Genomic DNA, 25,819 nt, shown 5'->3' with positions numbered 1-25,819 from the left:
GAATTCTTTGAGACCTCAAACCTGCATGTTGGTTAATAGAAGATTTGGAATGATCCATTGGTTTGATTGTGACTCTAGATAGTTGACTACAATTGCCTGACATGTCAAAGGTCATTACATCGTAACTGACAAGATCAGTTCATGACCATCATGACCCAATTAGATGTCTCTGGGAATCAAAATGCAGATGAAACAGAGATTAATAAATCAGATTATGGGGTAATGAGCCCTAAAATTGATTGATTGTTAATTCTGAGGCAAGACTTTTTAGATACTTGGTCCATAAACCTAAGAATAGTGTCGGCCTGCACTGCAATACTTTGAACACAAGGGAGCACTACTAGCACAATGTAAATAAAATATTAACATGTTCATAAAAGCCACTCTAATGGAGACAGCAGGTAAAATCAGTGGGCACATTACATGCAAGGCCGTTCGTTACACACTGAGGAAAAGCAGCAATTGGCACATTGTTTTTCCTTTTACTGACCATGTAGTAGCATGAGATGATACCATCTGTGTTACTGAAAGCCATTATAATCAAGAGATATGGGGCCTTCACTACACATTTAATTGTTGTGTTAAATGGGTAAATCGTCTTTGTTTTTATTTTAACCAAAGACTCGTTTTTCTACAGAGTTGGGTTTGCAGTCAAAGTGAGGTGGCCATGCAGTGTCTGTTTAAAATGTTCAGAATTAAGAGGGGAAATGAAGAGAGAAAAAATAATCACAGCATTTTCTCAAAACCAATCAAATGTAAATACAGTCGTATGCAAAGGTTTGGGCACCCCTGATCATTTTCATGATTTCCCTTTATAAATCATTGGTTGTTTGGATCAGCAATTTCAGTTAAATATATCATATAGCAGACAAACACAGTGATATTTGAGAAGTGAAATGAAGTTGATAGGATTTACAGGAAGTGTGTAATCATTACTTGAACAAAAGTTGGCAACTGCATAAATTTGGGAAATCATTTCACTTCTCAAATATCACTGTTTTTGTCTGCTATCTGATATATTTAACTGAAATTGCTGATCCGAACAACCGGTGATTTATAAAGGAAAATCATGAAAATGATCAGGGGTGCCCAAACCTTTCATACAACTGTCGACCATCTTGCCCATTCCCAAGCTATATAGCAATTGTTCTGCTTTTCTTGGGTTAGGGTTTCGAAACAGTGTTTCAAATTTGGGTTAGGAATCTGAAGTAGCGTTTCCAATTAGGGTTAGGGGTTCAGAGTATGGAAGTAGAGTTTCAAACTAGGGATACTATTTGGAAATAGGGTTTCAAACTAGGGTTATTGTTTGGAAATATGGTTTTATACTTTAATATGTACTGTATATAGTATATAATTCCAAAATCCCATCTGCACCCCCGCAATGAAGCCTTCATTTTAACACGAGAGCCTGTCAATTACTTAAACGAGAGGCGAGGCTGCTAATGCACATCAGTCCTTGGAGGCTGGCTGCAGCAAAGACTGGAAAAACACTTAGGGATGCTGAGCGGAGAAACACAAAATATGATCTTTGGAAGGTCAACTTCACAGGATACATGTTCATCGTGATTAGATACGACATGGTCGAATGTTAGGATGATTTCACATTTGCTCTCGGGGAGTCGCCAATTCAAGGCACACACACCTACGTCAAGAGAAGCTGCATGACAGGTGTTCTGTCCGCTGAGAAAAAGCCCAGGAGTGTTATAAAAGCTTTGACAACTACCTAAAAGCTTCACTAAAACAAGCCACTTCTCTCCTGAGGGACCAGGTGGTCATTTAGGAACATTCACATGCTTTCTTGCTGAGTCAGAATCACCTCTGGTGACACCTCAGCTGGATGAAAAGTCTTGCTCCCTTGACATGAAAGGGAAAATGCATGCAATAACATTTTCAAACATATAACTTGTTGAGAGCAGAGAAACCACTCACACTCCCCATTTCAAATTGTTATCCAACATTAAGGCTATTTTCAAAATGCTCAACTATTCTACTCCGAAAACCACATAAAACTAATCAAGATGGTATGTGAGGTCTTTAGTGCATATTATTCCATACCTTAAATAGGATGTTGTCCTCGTTTAGGCATTTTTAGCAGTATAAAGTTAATGTTTTGGTTATAATGACATTGTTAACCTAATTATTTTTCAGGTATAAATACCTTCAACATCCTCATGGTATATTTACATGATATTCTACTTCTTTACAATTGCTAACCATCATCTACATTTTAACTTGTGTCTAATCGATCTCTTCATATCTGAAAAATGCATAAATTAATGAAAGACAACATATAGTATCTATTTAGGTTTTCCATTGTTATATTTTATAATTCTATTTAAATCATTTTATATTTTAAATTGGGTACACGTTGTCCTATAAATCAAAGACGAAGGTGAAAAACGCTACTCGATTTCTTACATAAAGAGCAAAGAGCCAATAAATGGCAAGCCATAAAAGATTCTGCCAAGTTTGCCACACCTGCTTCTGTTCAAATATTTGTCCCGATTTATAAAACCGATCTTTGTGTTACTGCATGCTGATGTAGCACCCCGTAAACAGAGCAACAGCAATGTTTATACCTTGAAGCTCCAAAAAGGAGAGCATTCATTTGAATACAAATACCAGATAAAATTTGATGTCGCCCTTCGAGCTGGTGTCGTATAAGACAAACGATGCAGGAAAAAGCCAACTCACCAAAGATGGTTGAGATATTTTATCTTGTTGTTAATAATAGTAGAATGAATTTAAATATCGTCATAAATCCTAAGTACTGTCCCAGTCCTTTTCTTTCCTGTCAGTGACCATAAAACGTGTTTTAAACTTGAATTTTTATAACCAGTGAATTTTTCAAACTTGTGGCATCATTTCAAATGGAATGATCACGTCGAGTTGACTTTTCAACACGGGCCAAAAATGTTATCAAATTTGAATCTAATTACGCACTGACATACATGACATATCCAAACCATGTTTACGTTTTGGGATTTTTCAGTTTTTTTGTTTTCAAAATCAGAATTTTCCAAACAGCTCTTGTAACATATTTGCTATGATTGAACAGGTATTCCCAATGTTGTTACCAGTGTTTTAGGGTTCATTATTTTGTTGATAGTGAAGCCCACCAGCCAGCTAAAACCTAGAGGATAATAATAATCGCCGCACAGCTTTCTAATTTTCCTTCCACCGTCTGTGCTCATTAAATCATCATAGATTCCTCATGGATTATTAAGGGTGTCGGCCTACCAGGACACTTTCAATGCACATGGTTTGATTAAACTCTTAAAAACTTGACAGAACTGGAATTACGAGCTCTCGAATTCATCATGAAATGAAAGGGCAGTGTTTGCAGGAAAAAGAAAGCACTTTTTTCTTTACTTTCCTGCAACAAAAGCAAACCATTAATAATAGCACTCAGAACACTGCCAATGTCAAACTGATAAGGGGCAAAAATGTTGTTGTTGTTTTTATGTTCTGTGCAGAATATCGATGAAAGTACTTTGCTGATTTCCATAAAACTTTATATTGGGTTGGTGCACGCCAAGGGAAAAAAAACAATTCAAAGTTGATGTTGTGCCAGGATTTTTTTTTTTTTAACAGTAAGGGTCTAATGATGCATTTTGTTTACCTCTTGTATTGTTGCCAATACACACAACCTGCAGACAATGCAGTATTTTGTCAAATTAAGGAGCTCACACAGTTCAAAAGGCATCATGCTTTATTTCTTAGATGATTCATTACCCATATATTATCAAAAGTTCATTTCTTATTTCACAAACCCAAATAATTTAAAGAAAAATCTTACATATAATGGAGTTTTTTGAAAGGCCCACCCGGGTGGCCGACGTTAGATGTACAGATGAGGCGCTTCGCAGCAAAACATACTACCTCAGAAGTTACCCAAGTAATCTTCTGGCAGCACAGCCGTGATGACCTTTCTACAGTGTCACAGCTTAATTATTTTTCTCCTTGCATATACTCAAACGGCGTGACTTAAAGGTTAACCTCTCACAGCTGTTATATGTCAACATCTCCCATCCCCGCATTTAAAAATGAGGATGAGGCGGGCAGCAAACATCCTTCAATGTATTCGCAGTCACGTACTCGCGCAAACGAATGGACGTCTACGGAATACGACATTAAAATAAAAAATTTTCATCGCAATATTTAATAGACAGTTGGCACGTGCTGCGCAGGCTAGGCTGGAGCCTCAATCTAAAACTACTGAAAGGTGGTTAAAGAGGTACATTCAGTCCTTACCACACTGTGGGCTGGCTTTGGGAAATAAAACAAAAGAAAACAAATGAACAAACCACAACAAAAATCCACCGAAGTTATAAACAGAACATAAACTTTCAACTGAATTCTAGAAAATAAAAGGAAATAAAACAAATATAAATCAAATGATATTTTACAGTGCACGTTATTGCAACTCGTGTCATCACAGCCTAGCAATCATTCGCATGTCAACTCCAGTCCACTTTGTGTAGCTTCTGTCAAATAAAAGCACAAGTCCTCTCCTGATAGCGACTAGGCTAAGGTCATCAGCGTGCAGGTGGAGGAAACACTTGATGAGCGCTCATGGACTTTGTTGTCCAGAGAGCTTGAGCCAATTGCAATCTCGGATACTCCGCACCATCCCAGAGTATTGACCAGTGACGGACAGAGGGCGTGAGCCAGTCTGTGCATGATGAGGTGGAATTTTTGTCTGAAGATTTTGTTGATCCAAAAGTAGAAGATGCAGTTGAGGAAACCATTGGACGTTGGCAGCCAGACCACCACAAATTCTATCCACTCTGGTACTGAGCTCCCTGACAGTGCTGCGTTGATGAACAAAATGAATTAGCACTCACAATATACTGTATACAATTTATACAGTTACCTCACAGGTTTTCATTTGCGACCATAATTTAATCTATAACAACATGAACTCGATATTTCGCGGATTTTATTGCCATTTTTCAAACTTCTAAAAAAAAAAAAAAAGTATACTACAGCCCAGTACCTCAACCAGTACAATGAGCATAAACGGAAGCAGGAGCACGTGCTGATTATAGGCTGCGTTCAGAAATTAATGCGAGCCGAGCCATAATAACCATAATCCTACATCACATTAGAGCCTTCATCTATGCCTTTAAAATGTCCAAATACATCAGGACTTCCTTGTATACAACATGTACATTAAACTTCCTCAAGGTCATAAATTAGCTCAGAGTCTCAAATAAGGAGGGGGGGGGGGGGGGAAACTAAAACAGATCAGCACATGCATACATTTAAGAGTGAGCTTTGCAGGGATTTTCCTGGATATCAGATTAATGGCAAGCCTCTTTGGAAAAAGGTCTTCAATTCTAAAAATACTCAGCACTAAGTCCACATTCAGTCTTGGTTACGGCACGACAGCAAAATGGCTGAAGTTGATGAGAACCTTTCCAAAAAGGCACGACTCATGAAATTGCCCTTAAATCAGTGTATTCATGCACAGGCGTCCATAAAAAGGGCCATTCCACCAAGTCTTATAATTGATGGAGGGTGTTGCAGAGACAGGATATAAGCATGAAAAGCAGGACTTACAATCAAATAATCCAAAATCAACTCACGTTCAGAAATATTGGATATAGCTATTTCTTCAAGGAATTCAAATTTTAAAATGCAGTCATGTCAATAATAGCCTATCGTACTTTTTATTTGCCACGTTCCTAAAACTTTTACCAGCTCTTCTTAATATATCAAATTGGTACGGGCCTTAAAATAATGTTTTCTCAAAGATTGTAGGAGAATTCAGAAACAACCCCAACGATCAATAACAACTATAAGCCCTTGTAGGTAAACTAGGCGCTAAAACTGACAAGGATGATGCAAAATGTCAGCATTTGCATTTATCAGATGCTGATCAAGAAAATGTGAGTTGAATAATAATGATTTTTTTTAAGACTTGTCTAGATCAATAACAAAACATCATATGATATGCAAGTCGTTTTCCAAAGTGATGGGAACACTTTCATCTTCCTTTTATTTCATCCTAATTAGCATCTTTTTTGTAGAATTGTTAAGTTTTGTAAAAACAAAAGTTTTTTTTCATATGTTATTTGACAGAGACTTTCACACAAGCGCTTACCGTTGTAGATCATAGCCGCAATGCACGGCGTCCAGCAAGTAAAGTAAGCAGCCATGACTGGTACCAGCACCCTTGAGGCCACGTTGTGTCTCCTTCGGTGCGCGCTCTCGAACTGGCGCAGTTTGCGGCTCTGTCTCCGGGCAGCGCACCACACTCTAATGTTGGCGTAGGTCATGACCGCTGAGCACGGGAAAAAGATGACACAGGCCAAGCTCAGAGAGTATCCCACGTTGGTGGAATAGGATGGGTTGCAGACCAGCGACGCGTTGGAGAAGTGGACCTGGATGATGCCATCCGGGAAGCATATGGGCGCCAGGAGGCACGGTGGGAAACACCAGGAGAAGGCGATCAGGAGCAAAGTCCGCCTCCTGGTCATCATAGACGAGTACTGGAGGGGATAGAGCACCGCGATGTATCTCTCCAGGCTGATGGCTGCCAGCGTGTACATGCACGTCGAGTACACGGTCGCGTTGCAAAAGGCCACCAGATGACACAGCTGGTCGGGCCCATCCGTGTTGTCCTTAAGGAGACTCACCCACAGGTTCAAGGGCATGACCAGAAGTCCAAAGGCGGAGTCCGCGGCCGTCAGGGAGAGCAAGAAATAGCGGGAGCTCCTCGACCAGCCAGACACGGTGGAGGTGATCACCAGGAGAACCGCTATGTTCCCCAAAGTGATCATCACCCCCAGAACGATGATCACGCTCACCTTGACGGAGCGGTGGTGGAACTGCGCCATCCTTTCGGCGTCAAAATTCACGCTGGAGAAGTTAAGCGAGGCGTTCATGGTTTTTCTCCTCACCAAAACATGTTTGAAGGGGAAATGATTGCTGCGTTTGAAAAGTGGTGCGACCAAGACAGCAGGATACGGGCTGACGTTGAAAAGGAGGTCATCCAAGAAGTTCTTGCAGGCGTTTGCACAAGCAGCTGCACACCTGTAGCAATTAGTGCAGGGCAGGTACAAGTTGACTCCCAGAATCACGGGCAGTATCACATCATTTCATATCATACATGCATAGTGCTCGAAAAGAATATTTAAGAAAACTTTTTGGGAAGAAAAAATTAGGATGTTGGACATAAAATCTACTACATTTCTAACAGCACCAGATTCGATCTACTTTAAACTTTTAAATGCACGTCAAACTGTTCAATGTCTCATACTTGTTTTTAAGCACAACTTGCTCTTCTTTGACAAGGAGTGTAAAGGAAACATAAAAAAAATGCTTCATTTCTCTCTCTCTCTTTCTCTTTAAATATTTATATAAAATCCACTTAATTAGTCCTTTTGCACAAGTTTTTTTCACATAAAAATGCGGAACATCAGAATATCAAGGTCACCGTTAAGTTTGTCCATTCTTTGGCAACCACTTGATTTGAGCTACAGGCGCATGACACTGTGAGGTGATTTATCACAATTTAGTCATCCAACAATAACAGTGAGTCAGTCAACAATAAATCATTGCTAAAATGAGCATACAGAAAATGTATGTATGCTGTATAACATCCAAGCAGGCCTGACATTTTCTAACAAATCATGTCAAAGTTCTACAATCACGCATCATCAATCAGGCTTGTGTCACACAACATGCTTTTGTGCGCCAATAGATATTTAAAGTTATTTATTTTTTATTCCCCATTTCTAAAACATTTGACTGAATTCATTTGAGTTGTACAGTTTATAGGTCCCATCAATTCACAAAAACTTGACATTTGATACAGGGGGGGAATAAATGTTTATATTCGCTGTAAATGGTTGCCACCAGCTGCTCACCTTCAAAATGTGGCACAGCAAAAAGGAGGAGCAGGAAAGATGGTCTCTCACCAACCAATCTGTTTTGCAGTTTGTGACAGCCAGGTGATTAAAGACGATATATACCGGCTTACCTCTGAAGACTGTGAGCCAATTCCCTGCACCCTCAGGCATGGTAATATAACCCGGAATTGATCACATCTACAGATAAAAACATGCAGGCCGACATATGTCAGTGTGGCAATGTATATGAAATATACTGGATTCAATGCTTACCGGATTCATGATAACATTGGAAAACTGGTTTACATCCATATTAATGAGGCATTCTGGAATGTCGGAATGACTCTTGTTTTTATTTGTATGCATTTTGACTGACATTTACAGTAAGTAGTCATTTCATCTAGCAATATGTGTATTAGGGCTGAAATGAATGGAAATCTGTTCCTACTTCTCAAAAATTTGTTGTGATTTTTAATAAGACAAATAGCACTCCATAATATTGTACATAAAAAACATATACAGACAGAATTAAATAGAAATTTGAAACCATTTGTGCATTATGATCAATTCATTGGAGCTCCCTCTGGTGTGTGTGACTTGGCTACTACCCACAGGCGGCAGTATAATACTATACGACGTACTGACTTTCCCAAATAGTGTTAGTGACTTAGTCACTGCAATATTAGTCATGTTTGGCAGTAGGTAAATAATATATGCCAATGAGTATTATATTGCCGGTTTACATGTGTTGCTGCATCATTTGTGTTTTTAATATCCGTTGTATAATGTTACAAAAGCATTAAACTAGCAGACTGAAATTATGTAGGTGTTTCAAATACACAATTTGTAGTTCTTTCGTTCATGTTCATTTTGAATGTAAAGTTCAACCGGGAGTGCCATTTAACAGCTTGAAGCCTCTCTTTTGAAGATTTGTTTACGATCTGCCCAACTGCGGCTTGTTGTGAAGAGAGTTGAGTAGAGTTGGCCACCATATAGCCCTCATCTGTCAAATTTTTGCTGGCATGTTAAATAAAGAAAGCCAATCTTGAAAAACCACTGTGCCTTAAGTAGAGCACAGCAGCTGCTATACTATGTGAACCACATGAGAAAAAATGCTATGCAGTCTGATAATGCCCTTAGGCACTGCCTTACTAGCAGGATTCCTATGGGAGAACTGACAGCTACCTGCTTTTTGATATATTACTTCTTCACTGTCCAACATGAAGCATACAGTAGGTTATTAGGCTGTTGGACTCTTGCTCTGGGATTAATATTCTATTTTTTCATCCTCTCCCTGGTTCTCTTTTTTCATGTTATGAAAGGCTGCGGAAACATCAATGATCCGCTGCTACTGTACTGTATTTTCCCTAAAGTCATTCTGAAGCACTCATCTGAAAACATCACATCTTAGGGAAACATTTAGAGTCACCTTTATAGTGTCCTAATGTCATTTTAGCAAGTTTGATCCCATTACCCTTTGGATTCTCAAACTTTTGTAAGATTCATGTACGCACCTAATGGCCAGGTCTACAATCACAGGCTTAACCTCATCAAGTGTTATGGGGTGAATCTGTTTTGGCTCTTGGGAATGACAACGACAAAATGGTTTGATCATATCCTGTGGCAGTTTGTTTATTATTTTCTGTCATTTTTAGAAAATGTCATTCTGAGCTGTGAGGACAGTTAAAGCTGGAAGAAGGCGCTGAATATGCTTGTGTAACTTAGACAATGTGATAAAGAACAGGGGACCTGTTTATCCAGAAATAACAGTTTCTCAACAGTTTTTGGTTTTAAGCGATTCATTTTTGTACACAACCTCTCTTCAGCCTTTTAAAACACCCTTGCGCGTCGTGTGCAAAAAAAAAATATTGGATAAATTGACACAGACGTTTTTTTTCCTCTTCCACTGAGGATTTGTTATTGTATCCAAGCCTCTTGGAATACAATAAACATTTCACCTTTGAAAAATAAATAAATGATGAAACACAATAATGTTCTGTATCTGAAAACCTTTTAGTTTGGTTGTCCGGCACAGTCATGCCACAGTCCAGGATGAGCGTCTAGTCTAGTACAATAATTAATGAACCAAATGCCTGGACGGTTACTTCAGTGGCAAGCAGATTCAGAGAAGTGAAGTTTAATATCCCATGTACTTTTGCATAGTACGACCTGGTATTGTATACAAACTATAACATTTTCATCTGAACCCTGCTCGTCTCCTCTTCCTCCAAACCAGGGCTTTACATTTGACAAACACCTATTGCTTATTTGTGGCCTGCATTACATCTAAACCAGTGGGAAAGGGCAGCAGGCTACTTCTTGTCGGTCGCTTAGCAACAAGTCAGTCCTGCGGCACCCAAACAGAGTACGGTAGATAAGCGCCTTAATCCATTCATGAATCCACACTTTTTGCTGTATTGAAAACCTGTTTGTTTTTTCATTGGACACTGAGAAATCACTTTTCACGTGTGTTTTGTGTTGGCAGGATACATGTAGGTGTGTACACAAGTGGGTTTTGCATGAGTAAATATAGTAGATCCCAGGCGACCACAGAAAAAAATTGAGAGACAGAGCTTATGTATTTGTCCTTGCTTGCAATTGAATATCCTGTGAGTGGGCGGACTCCTCCACAGGCCACCTACTGTGTGCAGAGCTTCCGATGTGGAGGAAGGTAGCCATTGATTTCATTTGTATTTGTGTGTGCGTGTACTTGTGAGTGAGCAAGTGTTTGTGTGGGTAGCAACAGTATCTAATTCAGCCAGCGCGGCTTGATGGATGATGTTTAGGAAAGATTGTGAAGCGGCGAGGTTTGATGGACGATTGATGAAAAGCTGACAGGTTGTCTCGCTGATAACAGGCCTCTGCCAACTCAGATGAAACAGCCTTTCTGCATCTTCTGTGTCTTTACACATCTGTACTCACCTTGCAATTTGAAGTAAAGGCATTCCTGTGGAGTTTTTAGATGGAAAATAGTTCTTGAGGCGTAAACCATTCAAACAAGTGACATACAAGAAAAAACATTTATATGGAATTTTATATTAGTTATCCATGCTACTATTAGACAGACAAACTGAGATAGAAAAAAAATCCCTCTGGATATTAGTACTTAGCTCCAAAAAAAAAAAAAACTACGGTGGACTACAAAGACCGGACTTAAGAATTGATAGGGAAGGAAACAGGCGGCTCGGTGGCACGTCCGCCTCACAGTTAGGAGGGTGCCGGTTCGATTCCACCCCCGACCCTCCCTGTGTGGAGTTTACATGTTCTCCCCGAGCCCGCGTGGGTTTCCTCCGGGCACTCCGGTTTCCTCCCACATCCCAAAAACATGCTTGGTAGGCATGCTTGAGCGCTCCAAATTGCCCCTAGGTGTTCGTCTCTGTGTGCCCTGCGATTGGCTGGCAACCGGTTCAGGGTGTCCCCCGCCTACTGCCCGATGACTACTGGGATGGATGAATGGATGGAGGGAAGGAAACATGGCCGAGCATGGAACTTAAAAACCGTAGGGCAGACACAGCTAAAGAACAAATGAAGAGGCCACTTAAGCCAGGAAATCAGACCAGGCGTATATGGCAAGATAGATTAGTTAAGGCAATTGTGGGAATCTTGAGGGAACAAAGATGAGGTGAGGCACAAGGGTGACATCAAGCTGGATGAGATGACCAAAACACACAACGACAAACAATGAAAAATGGACAAAAATTGAACAGAAATACACAGACAAGTATTAGTAAGGGTGCAATGGTACACACAGTTCCTTCCCACTCATTGACTGCAATGTGTCTAAATGTGAATGTGCTCTGTAATTGATTGGAGACTAGTCCGAGGTGCAGTCTAGCATTTGCCCAATCAGTTGGGACAAGATCAAGTTTCCCCATGACCTTGAACAGGATATGTGTTTAAAACAGATAAATGAGAAGAGGCAATAGCTGCAGTCCAATCCCCCTCCCACCCCTGAAATGGGGTTAGCGACTGAAATCTAACTGTTTATAGATGATATGGATCCCAGTTAAAAATAATATTCCAAATCTTCTAAAATCCATTGACTGACTGACCAATGGACAAAAATGGGAGATGCAGGCATAAGGTATCTTTTTTTGTGTCGGAGAATGAGAAATGATGTTCTTGTGGGATGCCAGAAGAAGCAACAATACCACTGTGGGTGTTCATTGATTCCAGTTCAGTCCATTTCCAGGAGCGTATCTTTGGGATTTTTCAAAAGAACCGTCTTACTAAACACTGCATGAACCCAAAGATATATATCTGGTGTGTTAAAATGCAGAAAGAAGGAAAAAAACACTCTTGGTAATTTAAGCCTCTCATATTGACATTGTTACACAATATATGCATGTCATAATACCTCTGCTTCCCTCATGAGTCCAAAAATACCAATAATGAGTGTACATTTTCCATCTTGCATAAGAACCTTTCCAAGCTCAATTAGGACAGGACAGGATCTCAAGAATCGTTTAAGGTTCAAATGATTACATATTAGTCATGTTTGGGATTCCAGGTATTAGTTTAAGTTTCCATTTGATTTCAACAATAATACACGAAATAAATGAATAAATAAATCAACTATACTGGGTTGTTTTTCTATAACCCATTTACTGGAGATTGGGTGGAACATTGAATTAATCCAAAGACATTCTATGTATTATGATGATTGTCATTCACGGTGATATAGAATGTCACCATACTGAGAGTTAATTGTTAACTCTATCATTTGGCAATTTGCAATCCACAAGTCGAAGAAAATTGAAAGGTAAGGGGTCACCACAGCAGAATTTTCTTTTAATATTTAATTCATCTGGTTTTGTGATGTTTGATTGATTGAGTATTGTTAGTTTATGCAAGTGGTTGTAATGTTGTGGCCGGTCGATGTGTTGTCTGTTTTATGTTCAGACAGGAGGGAAAAGCAATGTTTGCGGAACTGTTTCAACAAGATTTGGGTTTTCACCCCCGCCCCCCCTGAAAAAAATACAAAAATAAAACAGAACCAGCAGCTCAACCCACACGGCTGGCAACCTTGTCTCCTTTTGTGATTGCTCCTCTTTCACAGCCAGGGTCTTCTTCTTTTGTCAGTTTCTAATGATCGCTCCGCGAAATCTGTTGACGTCATACTGGTGTGCGTCAGACTCTGGATGCTGAGTAACATGCAGTGACTAAAAATGAGTTGCTGTGTTCAAATCAGAGGAACAAAAGCCCTCCATCACCCAAAAGAATTCCCCTGCAGTCTTGCTTTTCTTTCGAGGCAAGTTTATCACAGTCTGGTCGTGCCAGCGCCAACATACCATATTAAAAAAGTGGAACATATGAGTTTCGGTTCAAGCCTAGATTGGTATTAGCTGTAGTTATTTTACGATCCTCCAAAGTGATTCGGTTGAGTGCAAGACTGACATATACTAGCCATACTTTGGTTGTCCAATCTCTTCACACTGCACCGCTTTCTGTTTTGGGTTCACCGTTATTTATCTGGCGGAACAGGTGCTTGTCAAAGATTCTCTCAGGATTTCATCCTTCGTCTGAATCTTTCGTTTGCCATTCATATCCGTGCCCTGTTCACTCAGCACGTACAAGCTGCATCCTCAATGTGTCAGAGCAAAATAGAAAATATGGATTTCTCAAAACCATACAAAATGCTGCACTTTTTAAATTTATCAGTTAAAACCAGACATTGTGGCGGCTGTTGCGTCGTGCACAAACAGAGTCATTCTATTATTGATGTTTTACATTTCCAAACTTGTTGCTTTCATTGTGGGCTCATTTGGCTGCAGTATTCCAATTATTTCTTACCAACATTCTTCTATTGGAACTCTGTTTTATCTTTGTGATGCACAAAAAACATAGCTACTCATTGGAAGAACAAACAATTCTTCTGTGAGTCACAGGATAAGTGCAGCTCTCACAAAATTGAAAAGAATTGTGATCTTCTTATTCTTTATTGCGTGTTTATTCTTTATCCAACTGATGGTATAACAAAGGAACAAATACAAGTTGATTATTGACTATAAAGTTCCCCAAACTGTTTGAAGAACATTTTGCAGCATGTCCGACTAAATTGATCACACAATAGGAAATATTGCTTTAGACTTGTTAAATGATTCATACTTTTAGTGCTCCTAAAGACACAGAAGACATTTACTTAAAGATGCTCTTGGAGGCTGCGGTGTGGGCTAAATTTTAAACCAATCCGTGGAGACAGTTTGTATTTTATTAGCACACGTAGAACGAACGCTTTGCAAGTAGAGAATTTTCGTCTTGCCCTTATTCTCAGAATTTAAAATGGAGTTTGTGCGTTCTATAGTAAAGAAATGTCAGCTTTCTAGAATGTCATTGTGAATAAAATAGAGTGAAAGGAATGTGCCCTTGCGTGTGTTATTGGATTTGATACACAAATATCATAACAGGCAGCACAGTCGCCAAAGCGCTTTGGAATAGACGTAACAAAAAAGTGCAACGTGACCATGGCGTCTGCGTCAGTTTGTATGAGAATGTGGATGAAGGGTTTTGTATATAGAGATTAAACAGAAGCAGAGACTAACATTGTCCGATCTATTCAAATTCAATAGAGCGTAATCCTTAACCTTTAGTCCTGCTTAAGTCTGATGAGATCTCACAAAAACAACATCCTTAATCAATTCTGCTGGGCTTTTGTTAGCACTTGCGGAAACAAAAATGTCAATGATCACGGAGAATTACACTGTACAAAGTGATTATTAGCCCTAGCTGTGATTTTTTTCAGCTAAGAAGTAAACAAGTACTGTATGTTTCAATATACGAATACATGATGCAAAAATATGCTGAATATTAACACTGTTAGAAACGGTCTTTTCCACTTAGTTGTGACAAATTGTATATTCAGCAATGCAAAAACATAAAAATATCAGGTCATTCGTATTTTAAATTACCACTGTTCAGCTTACTTCAAAGCATTACAGCAGATTTGATGAATAGTGACATTGATTGGGTCTCCTTCCACTAAACCTTTCCATTATTCATCCTGTCAATCATTAGCTCTATTCCAGGTCTCTGTGTCCCGAGCCAAGATTGGAATTTGGCATAATCTTGACACCATCTATTCACATGATATCTGCATCAAACTTTTATAAATGTCAGACACACAGACATCAGGTGGGCTGTTGGCCGAAGTTTGTTTGTGCCAGGGGGGGTTCGACTGACAGAATCGAAGGGAGACATTTTTCATCTCAACACGTCACAGGGCCTTAGCCTTGATGTTGGAGAAACACAAAGAAAGGAAGGAAGAACCAAAATGAAGTTTTCAAACATTCTCGTGTGCCACTCTACGATTCAGCAAAATGGATTTTGTCACTTGAAGATTTCACGGATTATTCTTTTTGGACAATGAAGTGAAGGAACTGAGACAAATGATAGATACAAACAAAAACCAAAAATCTCCATCTCTTCCCAATAAAATAAGTCATTGTCATGCACATTGCTAAAACCTGTGTGCTACTGTATTTCCTCACCTTACAACCGATGCTTACAGAAGCAGCATACAAATTCAAGCTCACAAGACAAACTTTTATGTTTTGTTATTCATAACAGGTTGCTGTGTGTTTGTGCTGCTGAACTTTGTGACTTCATGTCCACTTTCTATCCTTGGTTTCTGTTTTGTCACTTATGCCTGGTCTCCAGCAAGCTGCTTGTAAACAAAACAAAACAAAACAAAACACAAGGCACATAAGAGAAACATGGTCAAGAAACATGCTCTGCTGATTACTAAATAGAAGAAAAGATGCATAATTAACAACACTGTTCATTATTTCTGCATACATTTTTAATTAAATCACCACTTGAATATTATATTTACATCTGTAGTTTTAAAGAAAATACAAAAAGTTGGTTTGAAGACATTGTGTAGATGTCAATAACTTGCGACGGTTCCCCAATTTATTCAGAGATTCTGCAAACCGAAATATTTGTGTGAAGCAGTTTTTCCCATTCAATTGAAAAAGAATTTATCAGTTCAGCAAACATATATTTAGGCATTGTTTACCATTTTTTTTGTGCAATCATTTCAGTTGAATCATTTTCATAGTGCTGGATTTAACCACAGTGTTAATGCTCAAACCTTGCGTAGTAAACTATCACATATTGAAATCTGTCTTTTATTTGATGAATGCTTAACGCTTTTGTATTATTATGCTACTCATGGTTTTGTACTTGGGAAACTAAGGATTTTTAGGCTGTACTAAAATAGTGCCCTCCATCCTAATTAATCACCAGGCACATCGCTGTCATCGTTTGGCTCGTGTGACCATGACCCCAGTATTCTTTTGGGGGCACATGCTTGCTCATGCATGAGCACACACGCAGCCTATGTGTCATGTAATTGTAGCAATCTTTCAGCTTGCCAGCTATGATAATCACTACTTTGCGTAGTTTGAATGACTAAAAATAAGGACAAATAAATATGTCTGGGGAGTTGCAGGCAGTTGTTGTATAATGAAGTGACACAAATGTAAATGGATCAGTTCAGCCAGCAACAGCAAGAGACAAGAGTTGGTCAATTATTTTTTTATGAATCCAAAATGTAGTCTTTTAATATCTTTCTTTTTTTGTGGATTTATTGAAAACTTTTTCCCCAGGTTTGTGAATAAAAACTGCATGAATCGTAACAACCAAACTTCTATAATACTGTGAAATTCGGCGCAGGCAATAATTGGGATTTTCTGGGGGCCTTGGTGGCCAACTTCTCGATTCTAGTTATTAAAAAGCAAAATAATTATAGTAGTAGTCTTGTGGTTGGTTTAAGTATTTTGTTGATTCATGCTTCTTGATGTTGTGTTTAATTTAGGCAGAGTAGCCGTTAATGGGATGAAACAGCACATCTGGGATGAAACCGAATCACGCCTCGAGAGTCGTAGCTTCTTGCAAATCGTTAACCTAATAGCATCATTTTTGAAAGTTTTCTGGAAAGCAAGAAAGCACCAACAAATTCAATAAGCAGGGTCCAGTTGTGTCATTTCAACCTTTGCTGACTACAATGACCTGGATGACTGAGAGTCAATGTGAAGAAACAATTCCTAAGAAAGCAAGTGAATGTTTTTTCATCATTTTTGTGACAGTAAGTTCAACATGAGTTGCAGTTATGCTATTGGACTAACACAATCAATAAAAAACAAACATTTGAGATTCGACGGCAAAAAAAAAAAAAAGGATGGAGCTGACACTTGCAGAAGGGTTACGTGTCCATCCTCCAAAAGAGACAACATATCTGAAAGAAACCCCAGAATTGTCATGGCTGAGACAGGCCAAGGGGTATTGAGCTGGTTTCTCAACCAAGCCCCGTCACGTACTGCGAAAAATCAATGCCATTGATTGAAGCATTGTTGAAGACATCATTAAATAAATGACACAACCAACAACTGCGCCAATAAACTACAAACAAACAAAGAAAAGTCTATCTTATTGGAAACAGGCCTTGTATATTAAAAAAATAAAAATAAAAATAAAAAAAATAAAAAGAGTTGTTCTTGTTCATTGTCACTTTGGTCACAGCATTGGTCACGTTGTACCATTGTAAAAAAGATTCATCCTCAGATTTTTCGATGATTGTGTCTTCCTCACTGATCTTAGCATCTTTTCAGTCCTGACCGTTTGCAGTGATGAGATATTTGTTGTCCTTCTCAGTCACAGTGATAGTGAAGAAATGTTCACAATTGTTAATGTCAATGAATCTTGTGGTAGTCCTCCAATTATATTCATGAATTTTAGTTTTATTCATACGTGCATCCATTTTCATGACTTTCTATCCTGTTCAGAATTGAGAAGTGTTGGGAGTCCATCCCAGTTTATTTTGGACAAGTGGTGGACTACACCCTGGACTGGTCGGGCACATATTCAGATGGACAACATTTGCACTCACATTTTATTCTGCCATATATCAGAATTGGCCTGGACCTCAAATCATCCAAATTGGTGGAACTCGACTTTTCTTGCAGTCTGATTTTGTCCTTCTTTCCAGCTGCACCAAACCTGACTGTGACGGATGAACACAGAAAAGGAATTTGTGTGAATGTCAAGTGACTCGCTTGACTTTGGTGCTGGCAGCGTGGGATCAGCTCTCACTTAGTGACAGTGCCAATGCTTGTCTCTCTCAAGATGTGTTTTGCCTGACATTAACAGGATACATGAAAATGGATGGCTAGATAGATGTCAAATGCTGTTTTATATATAACACATGTGATCAAAACAAACTGAAATAAATGGTGCAATCAAATTATTCCCCAAATTGTTTGGATTGGGTCATGTCCTGTGGAAGACTGACTTTGCCGTGCAATATTTTATCCTATTGGACCAAACAAGCAAACAAAAAAAAAACATGTGACTGCTTATCCATGTTTTGGATTGGCTGAAAGCTTTAGTTTATAAGCTTTATAAGCACATCAAATAAACTGCATACACACTGTGCTGATGAGCACCAATATCAGCCAATGGCAGCTGTTGAAAAACTGATATGGAGGGATTAAACTCACTTTCTAACAAGAACTGCTTGTTTGTCACTGTGTGCACTCCAACAATAAACTTTCAATATTGTTGATCCAGTCATTCTGTGCAGTTAAAGCAGTCGCAGTAATTGCACATTAGAATTTTACATGGGTGAGACTTTTTTTGTTGACTCGTAGCCCCGAGATGAATATTTAATTAAAATGGCTACCCTGACCTCGTCTCTCCCTTTGGGGCGCTCTGTATACTTGCAAAGCAGCGAAGCAGTTCGTAAACGTGGCGATGACTGTTAATACAGGATGCTACCAGGTACAGTGGCATCGGTCTACAATGGGCTATCACTCCTACCGGAAGCATTCATTTATTCCAGCACATACACATGGGTGAGCATTTAATGTGACAGCAAGTGCATGATGAAGATCCTAATGGGACTTTTTGAATTAATCACAGCTCATCCGCAGGTAATTTGGGGTTATTAGCCACTATATGTTTGCACACGGCAAAGACGGCTTAGGTTTGATTTAGAAACCCAACCTGAAAGTCATTCCCTAGAGGTTAATTAAACAAGCAACAAACATTAAGTACGAGGGATTTTCAAATTCTCGTAGCATTGTCTACATCACTATTGACTAAAAGTGAGATGAATTGTGTATAAACGCGTTATACCCACAATCAAACCTCCTCATCAATTACAGAGCATTTTGCTGTTAATATTGTCGGATATATTTTCTGTAGAGATAAAAAAAGGGGGGAGTCTTATTTGCCATTTTCTGCTCACTAGAGAGGGAAAAAAATAAATGATAGAGGCTATATGGTGCACCTTGTTTGCTGAGATATTGCCTCTATAGTTTCAGTCAATCACTGTACATCACTTAACACAAGGGCAAATTTGGCTGTTATGGCAAATTTCAAACTGTGAAGTCCCAGGAACGAGACTAGGAATTCAAACCGGACCTAATACTGAGGCCATTTTTGGTGGTATCGATGGGGACGTTCAAGAGCTGAAGAAGTGAAACTGTAATCAATGGCCACCAACCAATGAAATCTTTGTTGTTGTTGTGACCTGCTCTTGTCTGTATGACAATCACTAGATGCCAGGAAATAGGTCATACAGTGGTGACTTGAGATACAAGTGTATATAATCACTAAGTGACCTTAATAAGCTGCCGTACGAGAAAAAAGAAGCCCATTAGCTGGCCGTGTGAGCTGATCACGCCAGCTGCCTCCTCATATGATACGAGATGTCCCCGGCATCCACGCGACCAGTAGACAACAATTGATTCTCACGAATCTGAGTTATTCTCGCAATTGTGCAGCATCAATATTGATGGATGGTCTGTCAGTCAATTGCTGATGACGCGTTTATATCAGACCAACACGTGTGGCCCATATGCAAATAATCAGTCCCACAAGCATAGTAAATAAATCCGAGTCGAGATGCCACATTCAATATGGACTAACGAATAATAAATTAGTAAACACATCTATAAATCCAAATGCCACGTTCAACGTGGACTTGAATTTATTTATTAATCATTTATTCCTTGAATGTTGTTGGCATTTTGGCTGATATATATAATACATATTTCAAGCACTTAGTACATGCTAAACTACTACAACAGTGATTGTGAAACACTGGTCTAATGTTGGCTGTAGATAATACACACATAGCACCAGTGTGAGGCATTAGTCGGCAACTTTGGCCAGTTAAAAGCTAAGCACCAAAGAAAATTAAGGCCATTCATCAAGGACACAAGCAACGAGTTAGTGGAGGTTGTAAACAAGTCCATCACTTTATTCCCTTCAATGGGCAATGAATGATACATGAGGGTTTGCATCTTTAGATCTAACTCATTGATAAAAGTCACTCAAGCATCCATCATCTTTTCTTTTTAGTTTTTTTTTTTAGTTTACTTATTGATTTCGCTATTGATTTGGGTGATTAACTTATGAATGCATGTGTCAAACCCAAGGCCCGGGGGCCAGATATGGCCCGCCACGTCATTTTAAGTGGCCCGCAAAGACAAATTGTGCATCAAATTACTAAAATTGCAAATTGGCTTCACTTTTAAAAATCATTTATTTGGGTTGACAGTTATAATGGCCCTCCGAAGAAAACTATAACTACAATGCGGCCCGCGACAAAAATGAGTTTGACACCCCTGGATTAATGGGAAAAAATTCTTTCTCCTCAACTTTCTCAACAAACAAAGTCAACAGTCCTGCTGCATGAGTAAGGCACCCAAATTCAACTGGACTGGACAAACAAAGAAAAGTTTACTCCAGGCGATTAAACAGACTGATTGCATTTTTTTTAGGCACTACACCTGTTTTTTTTTTTATTGAACCATAAATAGTTTTGTGCAATCGTCAAAGAAGATTGTATTGATTAGAATACATATTTTATAATTCATCCCCAATTTAGTTTGAAGATAAAATATTTTCTTTGTGTGACATATTTTTCGAATAACACCGTTGATGCACGCTGCCTTTAATCTTGGGCTACACATTCCATCATAGCATTTCAGTCCAAAACAGATGTCTTTTTCTGATTAGACGCCACACAAGCAGTTATGACCCTTGTACTCACAAAATGATTGACATTATAACGCTCACACATGTGCATGCAAGTGTGAAAAAGGCTGCAACAAGCTGCACTGCATAAATATTTGTGAGCTGTCCCCTTCAGTATTTCGTTTGTCACCACTAAACATCCTTGAGCATATTGAAAGACACTTTGTAAATCAAAAATATAGCTCTCTATTTCCAGCATATTAAATGACTATGACTTGATTTTAGTTTTCTGATTGATTTTCTGACTTATCTTGGTTTTATTTCCTAGTCAAGCTGCACCAAGCCACTGGAGATCTGAAAGAACTTGACAGTTTGCTTTTACTAAGACTGTTTCTTTTCATTTGACAACTATATTATGTTGCCTGTGTACATTTCTTCTCGCAGTAACCTGGACACGAGTGCCTGTTCAAATAAAGCATGTCTCAAAGTGGCTGGAAACTTAAGGTCACATAGCCAGGTTATGAAATCTTTGTTGTCAAGAAACATACCAGAAGAGTCAATAAAAGATGATATTTTTAATCAACTGCAGACAGAAATGAGTTTGTCAAAGCATATGGCAAAAGGCCAATTCATCTAACAAAGCAACAATCCATCCATCATCCCACTCGTGAAAGCCCAAAGTTGAAGCTCACTGATCCATTCAACACAAAACGTACACGCACACAGCGACACTAGTGATCAGCATGTGCACACAAACCCAGAGGAACCACTCAACACATAATTTGCTAATCATCGCTCTGCAGCAGTCTCTGAAGACTGCTATTAGCCGCATCCTCTATCCCCCACAACGCATTATCAACGGCTTTTACACAAAATTATTATTATTTTCCTTATGTAGTGTAGAAAAGGCCTTTGTTCCACAATACTGTGTAATTTAGAAAAGAGTGGTGCTTTATGAGAAAATACATAAAAGTGAGGACTCAGAGGAAGAGACCTTCCCATTCTGCTGCTTGTATTTGAATATGTTTCACAGATTCATATTGCTGCCTACACTGATGCCATTATTAGTCGAGCACTTGTCCCATCAACCCGCCCCCCATGTTTGAGTCAAGATGAGACGGCAATTTCACCCCACCAAAAAACGAAAGATTTTCCACTGAACTTCATATTCGGTGTATTAAGTAGATAGGTCAAACTCCCACACTTACAGTCAAGCCCCAAATTATTCCGAATTAATTTTAGCGCATGCTCAGACAAGATAAAGAAGTGGTCGACTCAGACATGTTGAAGGATGGAAAATATATTTGTGCTGTGGACTGAGCCTTTAAAGCAACAGAGTGCTTGCTGACAGCTCGTAAAAATATGTTGGTTGAGAATGACAGGTACTGATGCGACTTGACATTTTAATCTGAGATCCCTTGGCCATTTTGTGGGGGAAATACCATAGGGGAAAAAAACATTATTTTCCAGACCATGTAAATGAAATCTCAATATAGTTAAGTTCTTCAGTGAAAGCAGAAAACCGCTCAACTTGATTGATATGAATCAGAGACGACTCATTTGTTGACTCGTTGTAGATTCTGATTGTGATTTGTATTTAGAAGATGAACATAGTTACCATTTGATCTCAGGAAGATGTACAAGTTCACTGTAGACCCTGATGTATCCACGTATTGAGGTCATGCAGCGGTAGTAGTAGCCACGCAGCTCTCCGAAATGACACCAGATTTACACCAGATTGGAGGACAGTTCCATGCATCTTGAAAAGTAAAAAAAAAAAGATACCAGGGCAATCAATTTCCAGGCCCATCCCCAAGCAGATTATTACCAAAACTCTCAACTCTTTCTGTCTCTTTCCTCACTGCAGAGAAGATTACAAAACATCATAAATTCACTAATGGATCCTCTACAGTTCACATGAACGCAAGTAGAGATGCCATGATATCAAAATATGCATCCTAGACACCCTTCACTAACACTTGGACTGCCCAAATACCTCAGCTTGATTCCTGTTTGCCGACCTCAACATTCGACACCCTCCAGCCTCACACCCTGGCCCATAAACTCTCCTCTTCCTATCTGGACGACCATTATATACTGCATTTTCTCACCAACAGGTCCCAGAGAAAGTATGTTAATAACATGCTGTAGATCCACACAGCCCCTCACCCAGCTGATGAAATATGCTGATGACACAGTCCTCCTGTCTCTGCTGTCAGACTCTGACCTCAATGACCAGCCCTCCAGGAGTTTGTAGACTGGGGTGATAACTCATGTCTAGAGCTGAACGTCAACAAAACCAAGGAGATGGTGGTGACCTTTTCTAACAAGATAGGGAGCTATCTGCAGCCTTCATTTCAGCATCAAGAGGGTTGTTCCAGGCTCTTCCACAGGCGTGGACTATAATAAAGAGGTTGCATCACTATGAAATTCGGTTTATTTGTTTGTAACTTCTATCAGAAAACCTGAGACTTGTCTCTTGGTAATACAACCTAGTAGCAGACCGTAGAGGTCACTGGGGCGAGGCAGGACAACCAAATGCAACACAGGCTTTAAGTAGGGAAAGGGAAAATGAGACAAGGAGGGTTGGAACGCCAGCAGAGCTGGTGTACGAGCTAGGTGGGCTGACAAGCCGGTCAGCGAGCGCGCAAACAGGGGCAAAGAAAGCTTGTGGTCAGGGACAGGCCGAAGGTCAGGCCAAACAGTCCAGGCATCTTGCTACACAGTGAGTCAGGAAATCAAGTGGCAGGCATATGTGCATCAAGGTAGACAAAGCAGCCAGACGTACCACTTCACAATGGATCAGGCAAATGGAAATCAAGTGGCATAGAAGAAACAGGGAGCAAGTATTCGTGTGTCAAAGTATACAAACTGACCCAGACTGACTGTCTATATACACGTCCTAATCAGCAGGTAACACGGGACAGGTGGCGGGGATCAGTGCCGATTAGCGCGTGCTGTTACGCATTGGCGATGCACGCCTCCGAGGAATAGTGTGGCGGGCGGGTCAGAAGGCCTACAGGGCGAGAAAGGGGAGGAGACGTGACAATAGATTAAAGATAGATGGACCTAAAATTGAGCCTTGAGGGACACCACAATTCAGTTAATAGATATTCATACATAAATATTCATGAATCCCCTCCCAAAAAATCTCTTTTGCTAAGAGAGTTGCACCATACAGTACCAGATAAATCAATCAATTTGTGAAGTTAGTTTACTAATATTTCATCATCAATAATAGCAACATTCAGGAAGCTGTATAAGCCGTTATATAAGAAAAACTCCGTAGAATACTTAATAGATCATGAGTGGTACACAAAAGAGGAGGGGGCTTGCAAGAGCACGTGCTTCTCAGAAAAAAAATCTTCTATACTCCTGACAACATATTCGTCTCCTGTCAAGCGCTGAATTCATTTTTAGGCTCACGTAAACAAAGTCTTAATTGGGAGGAACATTAATTTCAGCAGCAAAATAGGCTGTGAGCAAAATGTGTAATGTCCTCCGCATGCATTACAGTGCACTCATTTCATAACACAGTTGTTTGTGATATTGAGTGCAGCGGGGATCCTGCATAAAGAGTGGGGGATAGAAATCATGTGCGAGAGATCAGGGGAGCTCGCGGGAAGCCTTTCAAAGGTGTGCAATGCTCTCTTGGGGGAAGGAGGAGACAGCTAATTACGGCTGAGATATTCCACTCCCCGCCTCCTATTAGTCATTTCCCCGTTAGTCAGGCGACCAAGTGCCTATGGTGACACTTGTCATTCATCGCCCCCATGTAGTTTTACCTCAGAACAAAAAACAGATGAGTTGAAAGACACTAAACTATGAGCATTCATACCATGTCGTAAATGTTTGACATTAGTGAAATCACAAAGTCATTAAACCCTAACCTGGGTTTAAAACCCTAGTCGGAAACCCTAACCCTAGTTTGAAACCCTAATTAGCGATCCTAAAACTCGTTGGAAACCCGAGTCGGAAACCCTAACCCTAGTTTGGAAGCCTAGCTAGAAACCCTAATCTTAGAAACCCTAAAAGTAGTTCGAAACCCCCGTTGGAAAACCATAACTTTTCTGTGTCGAAAAAAAATCTCGGATCTATGCCAAGCAGTGCCGTATGAATTCCAATCGAAATTCCGAGTGAATGCTTGTAGCTGCATTCACACAATGACTACCCTTGCTTGAGGTTTTATTGCGAGTAACCATCATTAAGCTTTGTTTAATTGTCTCCATAAATCATTTGGAGGTGAGAAAAAAAACAACAATAGAGCAAGACATAAGGTTGAAGGTTTCAATCGATCATGGCCTTCATCTGTGTCTCTGCAGGACAATTAGTGGCCACCCTGACAACCTCAGCGATTGCCTGAACTCAGTTGACTTTTTCTATGGCGCATCCTTGTATTTGTGTCCCTGGATCTGACAAAAATGAAGACCTCCCTACAAGTAGGTGTCGCCATGGAAACAAGTGTCTTTCAGCGCCAGCGACAATAGCTGTTAAATGAAAGGAACTGTCGGATGGAATTAAAGACCAGGCTCAGCGCTTCGTGCCATCCAGTAAGTGCTCACATCATCATCACCACCCAAAGCCGCACAGGGCACCTGATAGCTAAAATGATGTCATCAAGCACATCAGCACTCTGGTGATTTTTCGGCATCACTAAAATTGTCAGATGTGAACAAATACACAAGAAGTATGGATTTGTCATCAGAATGATGAGACACTGCTCTTTTCATACATTCAATTTTATTTACACAACTGCAAGACAAAGAGCGTCAACTACACGAACATCATTTGTGCAAATGCAAGCTTGCAACTCACACACACAATTCATCAAGTTAAAGGAAAAGACAGCACAGCACAGTTTAACAATCAAAGTAAGCATGCATAAAATCCCTTTATTTCCTTTTTAAAGAAATCTGATCTCCACTCATGATACATGGGTTGTTTCTTACCCATGTGTGGCGTTGCATATTTGTGAT

General features: G+C 39.6%; 1 protein-coding gene and 1 long non-coding RNA gene across 5 annotated transcripts; both read right to left on the bottom strand.

The window, feature by feature from the left end:
• Positions 1 to 3,695: 3,695 nt before the first annotated feature.
• On the bottom strand, positions 3,696 to 7,087 carry LOC147059259 (histamine H2 receptor). Its single transcript, XM_085908555.1, has 2 exons — positions 6,110 to 7,087; positions 3,696 to 4,814 (listed from the first exon to the last, which is right to left on the bottom strand). The coding sequence occupies exons 1-2, from the start codon at positions 6,891 to 6,893 to the stop codon at positions 4,525 to 4,527; spliced, it is 1,074 nt and encodes a 357-aa protein (XP_085764681.1). The 5' UTR covers positions 6,894 to 7,087; the 3' UTR covers positions 3,696 to 4,524.
• A 6,825-nt stretch (positions 7,088 to 13,912) lies between these two features.
• On the bottom strand, positions 13,913 to 23,715 carry LOC147059258 (uncharacterized). 4 transcript variants are annotated; one of them, XR_015065680.1, is made up of 3 exons: positions 23,632 to 23,715; positions 22,462 to 22,602; positions 13,913 to 15,087 (listed from the first exon to the last, which is right to left on the bottom strand). It is a non-coding gene; the product is annotated as an uncharacterized LOC147059258 (long non-coding RNA). The 4 variants fall into 4 exon arrangements; XR_015065681.1 differs by lacking the exon at positions 13,913 to 15,087 and adding an exon at positions 15,099 to 15,522; XR_015065682.1 differs by lacking the exon at positions 13,913 to 15,087 and adding an exon at positions 15,099 to 15,519.
• Between the last annotated feature and the right edge of the window lie 2,104 nt (positions 23,716 to 25,819).

This window comes from Syngnathus leptorhynchus, chromosome 3, assembly GCF_054491065.1.
Source record: "Syngnathus leptorhynchus isolate UIUO chromosome 3, UIUO_Slep, whole genome shotgun sequence".
In the NCBI taxonomy this organism is placed as follows: Eukaryota; Metazoa; Chordata; class Actinopteri; order Syngnathiformes; family Syngnathidae; genus Syngnathus; species Syngnathus leptorhynchus.
This window is presented reverse-complemented; position numbering and strand designations above follow the sequence as displayed.

Excerpts from the sequence above, each read along its gene's own strand:
- LOC147059259 (XM_085908555.1), bottom strand. The coding sequence starts at position 6,893 with ATGAACGCCTCGCTTAACTTCTCCAGCGTGAATTTTGACGCCGAAAGG. Across the intron at positions 4,815-6,109 it reads TGCGGCTATGATCTACAACG|CACTGTCAGGGAGCTCAGTA; the intron begins GTAAGCGCTTGT and ends TCATCAACGCAG.